This window comes from Cebidichthys violaceus, unplaced genomic scaffold (assembly GCF_023349555.1).
Source record: "Cebidichthys violaceus isolate CVI_PGR_0920_01 unplaced genomic scaffold, fCebVio1.0.p SCAF_16, whole genome shotgun sequence".
Lineage (NCBI taxonomy): Eukaryota > Metazoa > Chordata > Actinopteri > Perciformes > Stichaeidae > Cebidichthys > Cebidichthys violaceus.
Window position 1 is genome coordinate 5580967 of NW_027176329.1, and position 20607 is coordinate 5601573.

Consider the following 20607-nt stretch of genomic DNA (forward strand, 5'->3'; position numbering starts at 1 on the left):
ACTGTGACGTCACCCATTGGTTCGTGGATGACCGTGGAAAAGCAAGGCGCGGCAGCTAAATTCAAAGTCTTGCTATGTCGAAAGCACGACCCGCCCAACTCAGCTTCTGATTGGCTAATACTCGTTGCCTTCGCTGGTTGGGTTGGTTAGGTTTAGGCATGAGGTGTGAGATTGGTTAGGGTAAGAATATCAGGGTAAGCCTAGTTGAGGCAGAAAAAGGCGCGTTATGCTTTTACTTTAGCAGGATTCATCATTTAGCGCATCGGTAGAAGCTAACGCTAGCTTGGTTTGAAAGGTGCATCCGTAATACACGTTTACTGTGATACAAATTTGGATGCTAATCTTGGGTAGCAAATACTTTAGGGGAAATTGAACAGTCGACTCCTTATTGTGTCTTTTAGTTTAAGCGCATGCTGAAGAGAGACAGACTACCGGAAGGAAATCAATCTATTGCTTCCCATTGACTTTGTATCTCGTCACTTTTGTCTGCTAGCTAACAGAAAAATGCCGAAAGGGCCTTCAACACGTTTTAATGCCGAACCAAGAAACGGAGCGTTTGAGAGGCGTAAGAAAGTGCCTTAGTAACTTGCTAACACAGAGCTAACATTAGCTTGCTAACAGCTAACTTGTCCCATCCCATCATCATTTTAGTTATCAACCCCTGGTAGACGTAGGGTGATAAATGAATCCTTTGACAAGCTGACATCTATATTTTTCATTTGTTTGTGATTCAGTACTTTGTGCATATTGTAGTCGCCGATTGTTTCCCCCTCGGGTGGAAGTGTTTTTTAGGGTGTGACGCAATGTCTTTATGCCTAGGGACCTGTCAATCACAGGGTCGCCCCGCTCTAAAGCATACCCTGCTCTCTGGTCTATTTGACTCTAAATGAACATCATGCTGAGGAAGAATTGAAACTAGAGATAAACTCATGTTTACTGAGATAATAAATCAAGTGAGGAGTAGAGTTAATTTCTTATAGACCTCAGGAGTCTCCTGAGGTCACCTGAATTTGGAAGAATGCAAGCTTGCAGCACTTCTGTATGGCCTTCACTTTTCAGACCTGGAGGTTCCCACAAACACCGTAAACAGAAACAAACAAATTACATTAACAGCCTCCATTACGTTAGCGCTACATATAGTCGGATCATAAGTCACACCACAGACGAACACTCTGGTGCAGTCAGCTGAGTGAGAACAAAGGAGGAACTATCATCGACTATCATGTGTTTTGTGTTCAATGAAACAATCTGCAACATTGATAACAGGAAAACGTTGGTAATGTCTTTGCCCCGGGAGACAAATGCAGACTGAATTCGCACAAACCTGTTGAAAAACAAAACACCACAAAAAGCCACAAAACACTGTGTGTATCATGGGTCTCAGCCATAGGGACAATCAGCTCGGCACGCTGCCGTCGTCTCTTTTCACTCGTTCATGTTCTTCCTCCGTCCTGTTCGCTCTTACCTCCAGCAGTTTGTAGAGGTGTTCAATGTGACCTTTCTCGACCTCCTTGGCGGGGATCTCCGTCTCTTTAAAATGGACGTACTCGTTGTAAAGTGCCTGGAGGAGGAGGAGGAGGGGGAGGAGGAGGAGGAGGAGGAGGAAGTTACTGATGAGGTTAATCTTACTGTAACACAGGGTTTGTTTAAGGTCAGACACAAGTCAATACCTTTTATCACAGGTACAGTAAAAGCTCTCTGGGTGGTCATTAGCCAGTTTCTCAATGAGCATCTCGTACGTGACCGCTTCATCTTCCCTCCTCCTTCTCTCGTCTTTAGACATTATTTCTATCACAGCAGCATCCTTTTCTCACATTGACCTTCTCTTCTTTTTGCCAACAGCACATATCTGTTCTGCAAGCTACTTCCCTTTACTCTGTCTCCTGACGTCCATTATATGAAAGAATTATACTGAGAATTCCAGTCAAGACCAATTTTGAAAAACACAGGTTGAAGGATTTAGAATGCAGCTTTGCTACTTCGAGTCCCAGAAAGGGACAGAGAGAGGGGAAGAGAAGGAGGAATGTGACGAGAGTAAAGAGAGACTGAGTTTATATTCTTTATAAACTATTTTGGTCTTGTATCTTTTCATCAACGATATTTCATGTGGATATAGTAACAGTTGGCGTTGAATTACATCAGCACTGCCCCGTCTTAGTCATGGAAAAAAGGCCGTTGATGAACATATTTCATCACAGTTTTCATTAATGAAGATAACACTGTCTCTTCAACGCCAACTCTAAACCAATTGTAACGGAGAAGCAACAGGAAACTGCTTATGATGAACTCAAAGGAGACCTTGCTCACCTTGAGTTCCACAGGGTTTTGTGGGAAGTTCTTGTTGGCCATGAGGGCCGTATGCTGGCGGCTCCACTGGAGCAGAGAAAAGAACCTGGACTGGTACTCTGACCAGCGCTGGTCCACCTCCTGATGATGGACGAGGAGAGAGCAGGAGGAGGAGATGGAGGGAGGGAGAGAGAGAGAGAGAGAGAGAGAGAGGGAGAGAGAGAGAGGGAGAGAGAGAGAGAGACAGGGAGAGAGAGACAGAGAGAGAGGGAGAGAGAGAAAGAGAGAGAGAGAGAGAGAGAGGGAGAAAAAGAGAGAGAGAGAGGGGTGCAAAATCATACATTACAAATTCTCAGACTTAACATTTAAAAAAAAAAATGTTGCAGGCTTAATTTTACCAACCCAAAAAAGTAATTTATAATAATTGAAAACAGCACTATAAAATGTATTACTAAACTATTAGAAAGTTCCAGGTCATTACTCAAGAAGCTGCACACTAGACTAGCAAACTAAATGAGGAATTACACTTGATAATGAAGATTAGAAATTTCTTAAAAACTATTACAAATGAACACAAAATGGAGCAACAATGGCGACTGAAGCAAGAGTGCAATATGCTATAAACTGTAGTACATACATATTAGAATTACCCTTTGAATTACAGGCTTTGGAGCACAAACACAGCAGTGTAACCCATCTTAATTAAGAACGCAGTTAAAACCAAAGATTCAATAATCATCTATAATGCTCAAAGCTCAAATTCCTAAATTGTTCCACAGTAACGTTGGTGTATACGAGCGGAGCACAGTGGGACTTGCCTGTGCGGCGACGCCCTCGCCTCCCTCAGGGATTTTGGGGAAGGCATCATAGATGGAGGAGACGTAGGTGATGACCGACTTCTCATCTGGAGATGGAACATCAACGTCTGAGGAGAAAGAAAAATGGAAAATTACAAAAAGAAACCGCAAAAATAAAAACATGTTTATCATTCTTTCAAGACCGACAATTTATGGTTTTGCTCAGGATTAAACTCAATTTAAACTGACTATTAGAAAATAGGTGTAACCATACATTATTAAGAACTAAGCAAACAAATGCTTGTTAATTACTAAAATAAAGTGAGCTACAGGTCCACAGTATAGACCATTACTGTAATAAGACAATTACTGCAAAAGATGTGACAACAACTCAACATTCAAACTACTAGAAATCACACCATCCAGGTACTTTTCTAAGTTATGCCCTGGATACAGCACCAACCATTTTGAGCAATGCTTTGAGTGACAGGTAATGTGAGGTAATATCAGCCTGACAGCAACTTCCAGCCGGTGACTCTCGTCTAAATCAGACAAAATGTGTTTCTCTGTGCCAACAGGGAATGAATAGCTCAAGACGACTGATTTTAAGATGCTTGTTTAAAAATACACTAAATAAAAACAAAAAAAAATGCCTCAAGGCTAGAGTCATTAAACACATCAGCACTTTAAATGGAACATGTAGAACTAAGTGGTTTTGTTGTAATAGCATTATTTCAGACGGACTTGTTGACGTCGTTTCTGGCCGTCATTTTAAATCCAAAGACGAGGTTGTGGGGTTGAGAGGGTTACGCCTCTCGTTCAGAGTGGACAACAGCTCCCCAGAAAAAAAGCTCAGTTACTAATATTTGAAGCATTCTAAATAAATCAGCCTTGGTTCCACCCGGAGCGTTCAGTCTCACCCTCAGCGTCCAGCAGACTGGTCACCCCTAGCGACTCGGCGATCTCGAAGGCCTGCTCGAGGTTCTCCCGGTTACTCTGCCGCGACACCACCTCCATGTCGATCAGGTCTGGCCTGGAAAACAAACAGACGGGATTTTGTTAGTGTACTTTGTGTCTCACCTCTAATCTACTGTATCTGTTTAGCAGCCTGTTCAATGTGAGTGTTCCTGGTAGTGTGTTCAACTTCCTACAGAAACACCTTTGACTATTAAGTATTTTCTCAAAAGCAGTGCAGTTTACAATGAACCGTCTTAACATATTATTACATGTATCATTTTAAAAAGGTATTGAACTCTACTGAAGTAATATTGTGTTGAAGCATCTTGAGACTGATCAGGCCTGCGAGTGCTTATGTATCAGTGGAAGTGCGTTTAAGGATTGATTTTCTTCAACTCAGTTTGAAGAATCCAGACTTTGACTTCAGACTTTACAACTACTACTCAAACAGAAAAAAACTAACGGGTGATACAACGTCGCTGCTCGTCCTCTGACCTGTATCTGTGCAGCAGAGCGTTGAACATGCGTCCGTCGCTCCAGGATGAGGTGAAGTTGGTGCAGCGGAGGCCGGGGTAGCCTTCTATCGCCTGCTGGCTCCATAGCAACAGCTTCTCTTTGGCCGTGAGGTCGCCCGACTCGCCGCTCACGTAGATCTCTGAAATCTGGAGGGAGCAGACAGAGAAGCAGAGTAGGGCTTAGTACTGGCATTCACTGTTTCCAAATGTTGCTGCACATATTACGTTCCATCTTGAAGCCTCTCCATGTCAGTCGCCATAGTGACGTACAGCAGACGAAATAAGCTTTTTGAGCCACGATGAGTTGGCGAAACTCCCGACAGCTGTGGCTCTACGAGACAGAAACTCACTGGAGAGGATCGAGTAACTTTCACTCAACCCGTCTTCTCCCTTCAAACTCCTCATTCATCTTTCTGACGATCAATAACCCTCAGTGTGTGACACACAGTGTGTATCTGGTTGCATGTGTTTCTATATTAATGCAAGTTATTTTTCCACATATCCCCTACTCCATCATCTAGCCTGCTCATTAGCCCCCCCCACCCCTTCTGTCCCGCCTCTCCCCCTCTTTAACCTCGATCTGTCTCCTCGGTTTGCCGTGTTCTTTCATCTGTTCCGCCTCGGATGCTGATCAATCTGCTCAGCCTTTTCATCCATGTCTTTGCACTGATGTCACTGTGACTATTAGAGACGGGGTCATGTGTGAAGTGTGGCATTTTCTCAGCCAGGGACTTGTGATTAGCCACTAACTCTTAAAAAAGTGACACGACTTGTGTTGATTTTGCATTTTCAAGTAGTCTCTGTTTCTTATTTCTTAGGTAACGCTTCATAATTATTAAGGCTTTTCAAAAATATGTCTCAATATCACCTTTTAAATACTCATCCTCAATTGTTTACATTTTCTGGTTTGTGCTATACGATAATGCAAACAAATACTGTACTATTTGACTCAACAACAGATTCTGTTATTCACAGCTCCTGAAGAAGATGAAGTCCATGTTGACTGCAGGCCTGGAGAGAAAGCAGGCTTCCATGGAGAATGACAGCTACTTCATCTCTGTCTTCTGCCCACTGAGCTACACCACCACATCGGCCATTTTCCCTCTGTGTCCTTCATCCTATCAATTAGCTCTCTTTAAGTCCAACTGTCCGCGGTGACAGAGGCAGAGTGATGTATACGTAGTGACCGTCATCAGTATTCTTCTGCTCTCCCTTCTTCACTCGCTCACTGTCCAAATCTCCTCCCTCTGGCACCGTCTCTCTCCCTGTTGCTAATATAGTGCGGAATGAAAGTTCAGTGTGTGCAAGGAGACCAAAACAACAGCCAAAAAAGGCAAGGGGGGGGGCCAGCAGCGGAGGAGAGGGGGTGACTTGCAACTGCATGTGGTTTCACACAAAGTACTATTTGTTAAAATTCGTGTTAAGCGAACGAAAAAGACAGATTAACCAAGTGTTAACGACAACACAGATAATGTTAATAACACAAACACACCAGTGTTAACTCCGTTAGCAAAAACTGTGACGAAATGTGTTCGACTAGAACGAGGTGATGACACGACGGCACCGACTTCATGGTGACGATATCAACATGCAAAGCTCTTCTTCGAAAAAGAGACGGGACTAAGATAAACTTTACTAATCTCTCTTTATTATTGATGTCAACAAAACAAAAAGGATGAAATACTAAAGTGTTTTCCCAGTGCAGCAGTTGAGTTTCTTGTTTGGCCACATCAGGACTACAGAGACAAGACGAGAGGACAGGAGGACTGAACTCCCTGAAGTTAAAGTTTACAAACTTTGGCTCGACAAGATTGACCAAACTGTAAATATAAACTGATGACTAAAACTAAACTATTTATGGTTTTCTTTGACAAAGATAAGACTACAATACCCAGAGGTTTTTAGTCAACTAAAAATGTACTAAAAAAACAGGACGAGGTTGACTAAATATGATTAAAACAAACGGGGACATTCTAGACGGGACTAATACTAAAAACTAAAATAGCTGACAAAAGCAAAACTAACATAAAGACCATTTCACAACAGATATCATCAACAGTATGCTCTCTTGCCATACTGCGTGTGCATACTTCTATACGTCATCATTTTCTTTGCAAACAGTAATAGGGTCTACACACACACACACACACACACACACACACACACACACACACACACACACACACACACACACACACACACGTCAGAACTACCAGCATGTTTGTCGCCCTTAACATCTTTCCCTAGCCAACAAAAAGTGTATGCTATAGCTAGCACGTTAGCATATTTAGCAATGGGGTTTGTGGCTTGAATGAGAATCGACAAACGGTGTCTTCGGCTGTGTGCTTTCCTGCAGAGCTCCGCCTCCTTTGCAGAGAACTACGGAGCCTCAAATCCTCCATCTGAATATTGATACAGCACTCTGTGTGAGGCCTGCATCTGCACAGACAGCCTGCACTCCCACTGCAACAGCTCCTCATCCACCACTTACTGTGCATCCCTTTATTCATCATGTGTAAATATATACTGAAGCCTCTGACAGTAAAAGAACGGTCGTATTCTAAACACAAGGTTCACCAGCTTGTTGGCAGGAGCTTTTGACTGCATCTCACTGCGCTCTTCAAAGAGTGAAGCTCGGTATCGTGTGGTCCATTAAAGAACAGAGAGCCAGTCAGGTCCATTTGCGGAAGAAGGCTGTGAGATGTGGTCAAAAGCCCCTGAAAAAGCTGGAGAATCTTGTGTTTAGAATGTTTTAGGGCATTCCCACAGTCAACCTCTGTGTGTCGCGGTATCTAAATCTCCATGAAGCGCCGACAAGAAAGCTATATTGTTTGGTTAGTTAACTACCACCTCCTTATTGTGAACACATGTGACTAACTCGGCAGGTAAGGCACTGTGTGAGGCCAACAATCTGTGTCGTCAACTTAACATCAGCTGCTTCTCTATTTCAGCCTGCTGGGTATTCAGCTAGCAAACAGCCAGAAAACAACAACCGTTGAATTAACAGAACTGGCTCCTCTGAAGCGCTGACTCGTCGTAGTAACCCGCTGTACATCTCTGCCTCATGAGCAGGGCTCAACACCGATATGTCAGCATATAATACGATGAGTGGCAACAGACAAACATTGTAAATAGTAAGTGAACTTCATGGGTCACTTATGGAGGTGGTGTACATGCTTGTCCGTCCATACTTCGCCTCCCAAGACTTCACAAATTTCCTTTTGGTTGTTTGGGAAGATTCGTCTGGTTCTTTGACAGTTGAATCAATTTGCGTATTTGTTTTTTTATGCTGACAGGGCAGTCAAACTTTTCACTCCACAATCAAACAATTTCATTCACCATCGTCTCTAAAACAGATGCCTGTGCACATGTAAGTAAACACCTGTGCAGCGGTTCTGACTGTAACAGTAATCTTTAGATATCACTAACGCAACAAATAGTTGAAAAAGGTTGATTTGGGGTTCACGTTTTGCCATCCCTACGTTTAAAAAAAGTGGGCTAAGAATTGGTTGCTAAATTCTCAATATTGTTGTCAATGTCAACCACGCGGTCGTGTCGTGCTTATGTGATTATCTTGTACTTATATCGTGAGTAAATGACTTAAAACTCAACGGATGTCTTACAGGTCTTTCTTCTCCGTCTCCACTGGACATCCATGATGGTGTCATTAGAGGAGACGATGAGATCTGTGGCACAAATAGAGCGTCCTGCCCTGAACGCATGAATTCATGAACGCGACAACGTAAACACTCGCATGCATGTATCAAACCAGACGAGAACACAATGCAGTAATAGACAGAGTGAACATGATCCATACTCATTTCCACCAAGATACCCTGCAGTAAACATGTCACATTGTGTGTTTGAAGTCCTGGTGTTGAGACTTCACACTCTGCTGCCGGGTGTTCCTCTACATGTACTGTGTGTGTGTGTGTGTGTGTGTGTGTGTGTGTGTGTGTATGTATATATATATATACATCCATGTGTGATGTGCAAGTATAGATGTGAACGTGAGTGAACCGTACAGGCACACAGAAACACCCAGAGATTTGACGTGGCAGCAGAGACTATAGTGCTGCCATGATCGAGCTACAGCCTTGATGCCCCCCCCCCCGTGGCTCTGTACGAGCCCTCTTTTAAAAGGATGGCCTCTTTGAAGTTTGTGGGGAGAGGAGGGAGAGAGAGGGATGGAGGAGATAAAAACAAAGGGGGAGAATGGAAGGTGGAGAAGAGAAGGAATAGTTCTACTGGCACGTAAAACAAAAAAGAAAGTCCATAAACAAAAAGGATGGATGGGCGGACGAAGGACAGACAGGTGATGGATGGACAGCAGGGTAGCTTTGAGGGGGTATGTGGGTACATTTCAGTGGTGCTAGAAATCCCCTCGAGGCTCGACTAACCAGACGTCTGGCTGATGAATGCGCATTTCAAATCCCTTTTTATGCAGAGACGGGCATCACAGGCACCTGCATTCAAAGGCCAGCTGCACTTTCAACCGAAACACAGAAACGCACACACACACACACACACACACACACACACACACACACACACTCTTCTCATGACACATGAAATACACAAACACAGGAGGTATCGATTATTATAGCCCAGGAGGAAAAAGCCTTCTTAAGCAGGGATCTCTGTGGATCCACTGTGTCACGGGTTTGTTTCTCATGACTCAGCAACTGAGCCTCAAACCAGACACGTAGCACTAAACACAGCCTAACACACATCCATACTGTACTGCCTGTGTAACGTGGAGGAAAACTAAACGGTGGCAGCCGTCGTGGGGGGAAAAAAGCGTCCGTCATCTGCTGTATCACTGCAGTGGGCTGCAGCAGCCTTTATTCTCAAGGTGAAGGAGAGCTGAGAGGTAGCAGAGAATCTCTCTCTCTCTCTCTCTCTCTCTCTCTCTCTCTCTCTCTCTCTCTCTCTCTCTCTCTCTCTCTCTCTCTCTCTCTCTCTCTCTCTCTCTCTCTCTCTCTCTCTCTCTCTCTCTCTCTCTCTCGTACGTGCAAAGGAGCACTGGGCAGGAATAACAGGAGGAAGTCCAGACAGATGTGGATGATAAACCCAGGCACATTGTTATTTATATTTCACCAGATATGGACAGGAAACAACTTGGTACTGAGTCATGAGGCACTGCACCGCAGCCGTTTCTTGATAATACAATAGCGTTGGGAAATATGCTCAAATTTTCCTGACATTGAAACATACTTCATTCAAACTCGACAGAAACTAAATGAAACCGTCTCGGTTGGTCTGCCCACTGTTCCAAGAACCACCAACTCTTGTTTGGTCAAAACAAACCCTTCATTCTCAGTTAGATGGGACAACATGCTGGCTTTACATACTTTCATGGCAAGTTTATATGTGGCTGGAACATGTAACATCTGCAAAGCCTAGGTTGTTTGGTTTATTGATTAAAAAAAGTTTATGTAGAACAAAATATATAAGGTATCAAAATAAGTGACAAAACTAAAACAACAAAGAGCCCTCCCAGCAACAGGCAGAGTGTAAAACATACCGAAGACAGTCAAATGAAGAGTTAAATGTGAAAAGACTACAATGTAAGTCACCAACAGATTATGATGTTTAAATGAACCGATCTCACCCCTCCACTTTCCCCCCCTCAAGTAACCTTCACCACTTTCAACATGAACCACCAGAGCTATGCAGACAGATGCACAGCTGTATTGTGCGCTGTTGCATTGTTCAGAAAATGAAGCAAGAGGGAACCGCGTCACTCGGAGCAGTGACCCTTCTCTCACACAAACAAACACCCGGCCCGTCTGTCTCTCACACTCTAACAGACGTCAGCTGTGGGCGAGTATCTGTGGTGTCAGGAAAATGACAAGCAATGAAAAAAGGTGAGGGAGAGGAGAAGGAGGGAGGGAGGGAGGGAGGGAGGGAGAGAAGGATGGAGAGTCTGTGCTGCGTTGATTAGGCTCTGGGGACGGTGGCGGAAAGAATGGAGAGAGGCAGAGTGTCTTTAAGAGCTGATAACAACAAACACACACAACCACATGACAACAGAGGCACCATTTTGCTGAATCATATTGTTTTGCCGTCAGCCACATAGCAAATGCTCTGAGATCTGGTACCGGTCAGCAGGGAACCTCTGGATTAATCAACTAATTGTCGTAGCACTCTTCAAGACAGAGATACAGATCTAAGACAGTCGTCTAATGGGTTGAATGTGTGGAGGGCAAAAGGTAAAGCAAGATGGAGGCAAACCTGTGGCAGGTATTTTACAGTGGCCTGTTGCTGCAGCGACAGAGGACTCTCCATCATTGAGTCGAGTCTCTCTGATGAGCTACTGGTCAGCCCTCCCCAGTCCGTCTGACTGGGCGTGGTGCCCGCCGTTTCTGGAGAGGTCAGCGGCGGGTCGCTGGCATAGCCCGACTCCAACAGAGAGGACTGCTCCTGTGCACGAACTGGAGTATCCAAGTTAAAACCCTCGACAGCAATAGTCTCCTGAATTGGGATTTGGTTAGAGGGCATGGGGAAATCCCACGCAGACATTTTGGCTCTGCTTTTGTCCTCCTCAGACAGCTGGACTTTGAGAACATTCCCTGTGACTGGAGACGGGGCAAGGGGCTCTTTGCGCACCTCCACCTCACCGTCACTTTCGCCCCTCCACACTGGTGAGCCAAAGTCACTGGGGTACACCGTCCTCACCACGCAGAGTTTACCATCCACCTCACGGATGTGGACCACACCTTTGTGCTCCCTCCCTGAGGGCGTCCGCAACACTGCTATAGTTCCCTCTTGTCCTCCTTTGACCCCCCCATCCCCTTTTTCCTCTCTCTCCATCTTCCCTTTGTCTTTTTTCTCCTTCCTTTGTCGAAGGACCCAAGGTTTCTCTAGGACCCCTTGGACTTTCTCCTTAACGCGGTAGACCCTTCCTCCGCCTGGGGTGGTGCTGCCCAGTGATGGGGCTGTGTTGACCGGGGTGGTGGTTGTGGTCTGGCTCGGGATGCTGGAGACATCTATGATGGCGCTGACAGTGTCTTCCTCCCCTGGGAGGCAAAAAACTCCTCTCCAGGCTGGACTGGGCTTGGGGGACACATCAAGTACCCTGTTGCCCCTTACACTGGCACTGCCAGGGGAAAGGGTATTGCTGTGCAGATTAGTTTTGGAATGAGTTGACTGGATATCAGGCACTGTAGTAAGAGTCCCGGCTCTGTTGCTAAAATCTGCCGTGTCTATAAGTGCGGCCTTTCCCTCGTCGTCTTCATCCTCTTCCTCCCTTTCATCGGGCCCATGGCGTCTCTGTCGCTCAAAGTCATCCTGTTCTGACTCTCCTTTCCTGTTCTTCTTGCCCTTGTGCTTATGCCTGAAACGTAGACGCTTCTTCTGCAAAAGTGGAGGGGCTCCATCGAGATCACCCTCCCGAGGAGGCCTGACACAACCCATGGAGTTCCCCATGTCCTTGTTGATGACAGATAACGGTGTACAAACTAGAAACCGCAGCAAATACAGGCGGTTAATCCATCAGAGGGGGACAATGTTCATTGGGGTTCGAGAGCAAAAATCCCAAGACAGTAGAGGGGAAATGTACAGGCTAGTAAGTGACTGACATCTCCCTCATTAATCTGACACCTGTGAGTAATGGGAAGTTAGGAAGAGCGCACCTAGCTCCATTTTCCACGGCAGCGTGTTAAACACACCCCGGTGAATTAAGACAGGGGTGGTATAACCATCACCGAAGGAGCGAGAGGGAAAGTTCGTCTTTTGGTTCAGTCACGAGGCGGACAGCTGCAGGCCGACGTGTCAGAGCTCCCACCTGTCCTTCCTCCTTCCTTCACCTCAGCACCCGAGGCTCCCGAAGGGACCACCGCTCTCTCTAAGGGCCCTGCTGTGTAGCAGTGTGTGTAAACGGGCGGGCAGCTTCCTGCTTTACTCGGTCTGTTTATCCCAGAAGACTTGTGGTTGCAGTCAAGGACACGGTTATGCTAACAGAGCCACACAAGGGAGGGCAATAAGAGATATTAGGGTCAGGTGTCTGATTTATCACCGGCTTTTGGCAGGTGAGCTGTTACCTGGTGAAAGGCAATGCGTCAGGCGGGACGAGTAGTGTGGGAGAGAGACAAATTGCAGTGCAGTCGGGTGCTATTCAGGCCATTAGTGAAGGGCCAGCTGCTTCACGTAACCTGCATGTGTGTCTTTTCTCACTCCTTGATTCAATGTCCTAATTCCATCAAATATTAGAGGTGACTGAGGAAAACACCACGGCTGCTGCCGTTTCATTCAGATTCCTCTGATTTGTGGCGGGTTCCAGGTGCCAGAGTAATCAGAGAGCTCTATCTACACTCGGATCTAGCAGCTATCTGAGCTCATGAATTAATGATGTCTCTCCCTCCTCCTGTGGTAATGTTATTGCTGTGCAAGAGGGAGAGAAGTAAGATCCGTAAAGCGAGTCAGCCACACAACAGAGATCGGTGGGAATCCTATCCGTCACGGTGCTCGTAGTGGAAGTAGTATCAACGCTGAAGCTGTCAATATCTATCGTAGTAACGGCGGGCTCGGTGTCTCAGTCTGCCGAGGCAGCACGGCGTCCAGATTGGTTGTGGGCGAGGGATAAGCGCAGTCAGCCAATGCTGCTGCGGCTTGCAGGGAGATTCAGCCAATACTCCGACAGCTTGTTAAATACTCAATCAGAGCTTTCGGCTTCTCGCCCTGATGCTTCTCCTCGTCATCCTCCCACGATTTATCCTGCCCATTGAGCTGGTGTCTCGAGTGACGCGTCGATCCTTCCAGCTTGTGTGCACTCCTCTTAAGGGACTGTTGTTGTCAATATGTTGGGATCCAAAATCGCCGGCTTTAATTTCTCTCATTAGCAAGATTGGCAGAAAGGTTCACGGTTTTTACGATGATCACGTGGGGCGGCCACATACCTGTGGAATCAAACTCATTGTAGTCCAGAAAACACACAAAAAGCAGCTGTGTGCCGTAGAGAGGGCACCGGTCTGAATCTGGGGGCAGCCAAGCGCAGACAGACTCCACCTTAAGCTCCCCAGACAGCTTAGCATCTCATGCCTCTCCCCTGAATACCAGTCTAAAGATCCCCCCCACCTCAGTGTGGGACTCCCTGTGGACCAGAGTTGGCTGGGAATTGTGTGCCAGCGCTGTCCAATCATAGAGCTCCCGTGTCCTGCTGTCAGTCTGCCAGTTACTCAAGCAAGCTTCCCCTTCATCAGGTGGTGCAGTGCGACGACGGTAACAGCCTGACAAACTCCCCAGAAAAAAGGCTCTCGTTCTCCGTCCTCTCTGGTGCCTTTTTTTTCTCTTAATAAGTCCTCACATCCACTAGATCTAATTAGGAAGAGGCATCTCGCGTAGGAGCCGTAGCTCGACTGAGGCAGAGGAGGAGGAAAGGAGGACAGGTCTGGTCCTCCGTCTGCTTAGCTCAGGTCCTGTCAAGATCCAGCTTAAAGTAGCAGACCTACTTCAGGTGCAGATGTGTGTCTGGAACAGAGCCAAAGGGATTCAGCGTCCAGTGAAGGGCAGTCTTGAACTCCACGCAGCACAGCGGCGGAGGTTAGGACGAGAGGGTCCGCACTCCATGTCCCCTTCAAAAAACAAGTACGCAGGGCGTCTCCGGTTAAAAGGCAACAGTGGCTCCCTCAGACGAGCATGGCTGGATTGATCCGATACGGTGGAGGCCAGAGAAACAGCAAGTGTGCGGCTGTCCTGGAGACGGGGAGAGTGTGTGTTTGTGCCTGCGAGCTTGGGGCGGTCCCCTGGTCAGCTGTGTGAGCCCGTCTGCATACGTGTCTTGTCCTGCAGTGGTTTGAGGCCTGCTGATCCGGGAGCTCCCGTGACTGCAGGCAGCCTGGATCCGTCTCTCCCTCGCCAGGCTTAGCTCCTCCGCTTTATCCCTCGCTCACAGACGCCAGGCGGAGGGAGAGAAAAGCTTTTATCTACCGGCTGCTGCAGCTTCACACTCTCTTCTGCTCGATCTCTCACTCTCACAATCCACCCCTCCCTGCATGGCTCTCCTCCTCCTATCCGCTTCCTCGTTACTCCTGCCTCTCTCTCTACCTCTAGCTCGCTCTCGCTTGGCTGTTCGTGAGCAGCTTCTATGCCACAAACACACACACACACACACACACACACACACACACACACACACACACACACACACACACACACACACACACACACACACACACACTTGACCCAAAAGCTTCCTCTGAATGACAGCGAGCAGGAGAGAAATCACATTTAAAGACTGGTGAGTCTCCGCAACATAAATGAGAAGCCGACTTGCACTTCAATCTGTTTCTTCTTTTTCCATCTATTTACTTCAGTCGCCATCTGTCCATCAAGCTACAGGTTATGAATGGCTCTGGGGGTGAAGAGGAGAGGCGCAGGGTCAGGGAGGGAGGGAGGGAGGGAGGGAGGGAGGAAAGAGATTTGAAGGAATTAAGAGAAAGTTGAAAAGGACAGAAGAAAAACAGGAGCTGTGAAAGGATCAAGAGGAGGAGGAGGGGACACACACGTACTGAGTCAATGTATATTTCTACAGTGTTAATAGACAGAGGTAGCTACGCTGTCAGTTGTATACGTTCATTCCAGGCTTTTTAATGGCAACATGGGATGTGCAGGACTTTCTGCATCAATGTGATAAGGTACCTGGATTTTACAGCCATTTAATCTACTGGATTAATCCAAAACAGATCCTTTCAATCCGATTTTTTTAATCTACAAACGATTAGTGCAGTGCTAAAACGATCATTGACGGATGGATTATCCGTTTAGATCATTTATGCCAAAAGATTTCTGGTACCAGATTCTCAAACTGTGACCGTCTTCTGCTATTCTCTTTGGAAAAAAATCGGGTTTTACGGCCCGTCTGGTTAAATCGGGTTTTGGGAGCTTGTGATTCTGACCTTAAATAGATTGATCGGCAAACAATTTAATTTAAAAATAAAAATCAGTTGCAGTCCGAACAGACTTTGAAGTATGAAATGGGGTTGTCAGCCGGACAGAAATTGTGATGTTTATGTCCCACTCAAAAGCATTGGGATCTGTAACTCCCTTCCTACACTGTCGAACACATTTAAAGGCGTGTTGCCACATACACATCCTCAAAGCCTCGATAAGCTTCCACCCACCATCGCCGCACACAAGCTGAACAACACAGCTCATACATGCATGAGATCCTGTACAGTGCAGCATGGCAGCAACTCTGCAGGGGGAAAGGGTTCGTCACCGACACTGCTGATGTATGGACTCACCGTACTTAAAGTAAGTGCTTAATGTTTGGTGAATGTTTTCAGAGAGACAGATATGGATGGAGACCACGAACAGGCGTAATCCATCTTCTCTCATTAACCGAAAGAAAACACACACACACACACACACACACACACACACACACACACACACACACACACACACACACACACACACACACACACAGAGAAGGCATGAACCAATGGGAGGAAAGCACTAATCAAGCCCCCAAGGCTTCACTGGGGCTACATGGCATTGAGAGCCGAGGTAATCAGACTGCAGCCTCCACCTGAACCCAGCACAACCGCTGCATGACATACTTTCAGAAGCTCTTCTGATCAAATATCTAGCAGCTCTTTTGACAGTGATGTGCTCTGAAGCATGCCGATTGATCGTTACATTTTAATTATAATAATTTGATATTCCATCTGCACTCAGAGGAGCTTTAAGATGCCGTGTCTTTACGTTATTACATTCCAAAGCGTTTTGGAAAAGAACATTTTAATAATTGTTAAGATCACTGCTAAAAAATCATCATGTAAAGCCCACTACTACGGGAGCCCTGAAGGGGAAGTGAGAAAACAAAATTCTTCTTATCCTGACCTAAATTGTTAAGCGACAGGTGAAACAAAGGAATTGCCAGAATTATCCAAGTTTTGGCAGGTCAGTGTATTTTTGGCAGGATCATTTTTAAAGTGTTAGTTGTTGTAGTACTCATGTCGGCCACAAGAGGCTGAAGAGCACCACTACTCGATGTTCTAAATAGGACTAAAAGCATTATGTATTATTCCAAGGGAGTTCTAATTTACAACTTGCTAACACACTATATATTCACATTGGGTTTATTTAGAGTGCATGAAAGTTGGAAGAAAACATGATTGAATGATATATTTTTTTTTTTTAAATCGCCGATGAAAAGAAGGAAGAAAGAATTTCCTGGCAAAACCTTTTTCACCTGTTCTTAAGTCATAAACACAGCAGACAAAACAGTTGAGATCAGACTTGGAAAATTGATCACGAGAATGTTTTTCTCATTTGCCTCTTGGGCTTCCGTACCTTCGCCATGGTGATGTTTGTATGGAGTTCTGGCTCTGCGAGCACTTGAGAGCTACACTGCTGTGTCCAAGTAACACAAAATATGATGCCACGCTCCTCAAAGTATCGACCTCAAAGTCATTCATATTAATGAACAAGATTAAACAAGTGACAATAAACTGAAAATAAAGTCATTGAATAGTCTGTGTTGCTGAGAAACCTCATGACTGATTGTTGCCATGGTAAAATGAAAAGGACTAACAAACATTGAGAAGACAAAAGAGGTTTGTATTAAAAGATAAACATCTGCCATGGCTTTTTGTATTTTTAGTAGTGCCGTTTTCTGTTGGTGCTCCTGACGGCGTCCACACAAGTCTACAGTGAAGGCAGTTTTAATCGGCACAGTCGGCGATCAATTGGTGCCGCACAGGCCTAAATCAGTGCCAAGGAACGACGCTGATAAAGTGACCCCACCTGCTGATTCTGACTGGAAGCAAGTCAGAGAGACGCTGATGAATTTGTTCAACAACTCAGAATATTACCTGTCCAGAAATAAGCAGTGACATACAGCTAGCTGAGCCAATCACAGGCAGGCACAGTGCAACAGGAGGCGGGCCCATGGACAGGGATGCGTCTTCAACACTGAGCTAACTGGTGTCACCTAGTGGCTTCACTGAGTTACTACAGTCAAGTCTAAATGGAGAGTGGTGGGATCAATGTTGACAGGGTTTGATTCCCAGTGATGCTGAACATGTGAAAGTATGAATGGTATTCATCAAAACATCTTACTATTGTCAACTGGGAATCTTTTCAAAGATGCTAGAAAGCTCGTCTGCGTGCTTCAGCGGGCAACATTTCTGCAGTGTTGCAGAAATGAGCTGTTGGCTGACAGACATTTGCAGAACATGCGCAGAGAAGATGGTGTTAAAAACCTGGGAGTTTGATGCTGTTTGAGCAGGATTGCTGACTAAGCAGGTTGTCCGGGCCAGCTGACAGAGTGAGGTAAGCCGGAGATGACACCTCGTCTGTGACTACATGTGCCAGTGGAATAATGACTAACAACAGTTATTAGTCCAAATGAAAAATGAAAGCTCACTGAGACCCTTCCTATCATCAAGTGATGTGCTGAGTCACTCGTTTGCACAAACGCATTCTGGTCACAAAGAGCTGGAGGCTTGTTTCCAGGAACGAGTCCATCATCATCATCATCATCATCATCATCATCATCATCATCATCAGATCAAAGCGGCCGGTAGGAATAATGTGGATTTCTCTATTTGGGTCACATATCTTGTAAATATTTGAATATCTTGTATAACAGTGAATATTTGTCTCATGACGACTCTGCAGTGGCTTAAAGATGAACTTTCTGCAGGTTTCTGCTGTAATACACCGACTACCATTAAAACTGTGAGCTGCGATTGGACTCGTGGTGTTCAATATACAGTACAAACATGTACATTTCAATATTACTCTTAGTATTTATTACTTTGAGTCAGAAAGAAAAGGTATTCTGCGACAATATCTCCTGAATTTTACTGCACTAAAATGTGCAAAGGCAATTCAAATGTCTGTTTTTTTCACTCTCTATTTGATAAGAGCAGAAAGAACTCCGAACATAAGAATATGACATTTATATAGTATATTTGCAGTGTGATCCAACGTATATATATTATATAGATAGTGTATATAGATCCACCACCATACCTTACGGTAATAATCGTCTCACACTGCAGCTCTTAAGATAAAACTGTCGGCATCTCATGAACTCTAGAAACTCTGAGAGTATTTGCTGTCTGTGAGCCAATTCCATCTTTCCACCTTTTTATTTATGTATTTCTATCTCTCCCAGCCCACTTCAGCCCGGTCTCTCTCTCTCTCTCTCTCTCTCTCTCTCTCTCTCTCTCTCTCTCAACACGATGTTCTGCTGAGTCATGGCCAGTGAAACGGTTGCCGGGGTGTCACGCACTACTGTTTCCACGGTAACCAGCTGGCAGTGTCACCTTGCTGCCGGTCACATCGCAGCACAATCTAGTGGTCAACCATAGCAACTACAGCTGGTACATCAACCCCTCTATGTTTCAGCAATAAAACATTAAATAATGTTTATTAGATGCTGAGAATGTTTTGTTCGAGCTCAAAAGTGTTTGTATTCATGTGTTTTGCATTACTGGGTCCCAGTGGTAATGGAGTAACGCTGTAATGATTCTAACAGAATTACGGCCCGTCTGCAGGCGATGCAGGGACACCGACCTAAAGACAGCAATGCAGACACGTCTCTTCTTTTACAAGTTATTGCTGAGAAATCCAATAATAATAAATCCAATCCCAACAGCTGGACAGACATGCTGAGTAACAACAGGACAACACGGGAATAAAATCCACATGTGGAGCAAATTGCGTTCGTTAAAACCCAGATGGAAGCAGAGCAGTAATGATGTGGGCCGTGACTCAGTTGTTACATAATCAACTAGAAAGGTGCACTTTCACCTGGTGTCTGTCATTGCCACCGCTGTATTGTGTGAATACCGCCCACAATTAGCTAAGCTCCCGTCTACACACCAACGGGCTGTAAAGCGTCGTAGAACACACTTTGTTCAAACTCAGAAACAAGCAGCAACCGGCTCAAAGACGTCGTAAAAGAGATGTCGTACAATCTTGCCAAAATAAAATGAAACCATGGAAGTGCTGGTTGATCAGTCAGCAGTTAGGCTAGTGTGATGTCTGAATGCAGTCAGTGGCAGATTAAATAATAATTACAGGTATTATGTCATCAAGAGCGTGACATAAGACCCTGGAGCTGCCTATTATGCTTTTCAAATTCAAGAAGTAACGTTGATGCTGGTTGGACTGAAATAACCATTAAACACAGAGTGTGAAAGGGCACAGACCTGGAAGTGAAGGATGATGGTCCAGATGAGACCTAGCGTCAGTTTGGGGTTCCCGTCGGTGATGTCATCGTTCCTGATGTTCACAAGTTTGACCTGAAAACAGGAAAACAGACTTTTTTGAAAATTTAGTTTCCTAACGAAATACTCAAAATATGATCTGCTATAATACAACCCAATATTTTACCCATAAAGCAGTCACTTTTAATCACTACCAATGACAAGAAACCGCATAACTAGTCTTCATTTTCTTCATGTTAAGGGATGAAAAATTATCTGCGCTCCACCTATCACGCCCATTATGTGTAAGGGACCTTATTAAATCTCGCGGCTCCGGCTAAACCAAGCCACCTTATTATTAGACCTGCAGTGAAACTCAGAAAGGATTTAGAGGAAGAAAAAAGGTCAGTCCTCCACCGCGGCTGCCTCCGGGGAACGAGACAGGCGCAGTGTAAGAAAGATGGGGACACTAGAGTCATGGAGGAAGAGGTGTTTTAAGTGAGAGAAAGAGTTAACGAAGAGAGAAACAGATCCATTCATGATAGCAAGAGAGGGAACAATGACAGATGCAGTATGAGAGACGAGCAGAGAAGTGTGTATGATGAAGCCAGGAGAATACTTGGTACAGTTGAACAGATTCAGAGGTGAAACATTCTCTCTCTTTCTTCACCAAAAGACTGAAACTGGCCAGTGTTTTCAATCACTAGCTTTGGCAAACTGGGTGAAATCTGGAACTTTAAACTACATAAAAGTTGTTCATTCACACTGTTCACAGTCTACATACATAATACTAGTTATATTTAGTTATTTTCCTAAAGCGTGACACAAAAGCACGGATCAATTTTGCGATTTGGGATTATTTTGCTTCCATAACATTTCTTCTTT

At 45.2% G+C, this 20607-nt stretch overlaps 1 protein-coding gene across 20 annotated transcripts in view; it reads right to left on the reverse strand.

Annotated features, from left to right (window-relative positions):
- The window catches only part of macf1a (microtubule actin crosslinking factor 1a), a 219256-nt gene that overhangs the window by 99926 nt on the left and 98723 nt on the right, over positions 1–20607 (reverse strand). For 11 of the 20 annotated variants that reach the window (XM_068710860.1, XM_068710863.1, XM_068710869.1 and 8 more), the window contains exons 1-6: positions 10793–15230; positions 4536–4702; positions 4004–4116; positions 3105–3211; positions 2308–2427; positions 1466–1561 (exon numbers count right to left, since the gene is read on the reverse strand). In XM_068710860.1, coding sequence (XP_068566961.1) covers positions 1466–1561; positions 2308–2427; positions 3105–3211; positions 4004–4116; positions 4536–4702; positions 10793–11986 — 1797 coding nt within the window. In that variant the 5' untranslated portion in view covers positions 11987–15230. Of the gene's footprint in view, positions 1–1465; positions 1562–2307; positions 2428–3104; positions 3212–4003; positions 4117–4535; positions 4703–10792; positions 15241–19725; positions 19819–20607 lie in introns of those variants that run through there. The other 9 variants (XM_068710875.1, XM_068710876.1, XM_068710874.1 and 6 more) reach the window with 2 other exon arrangements.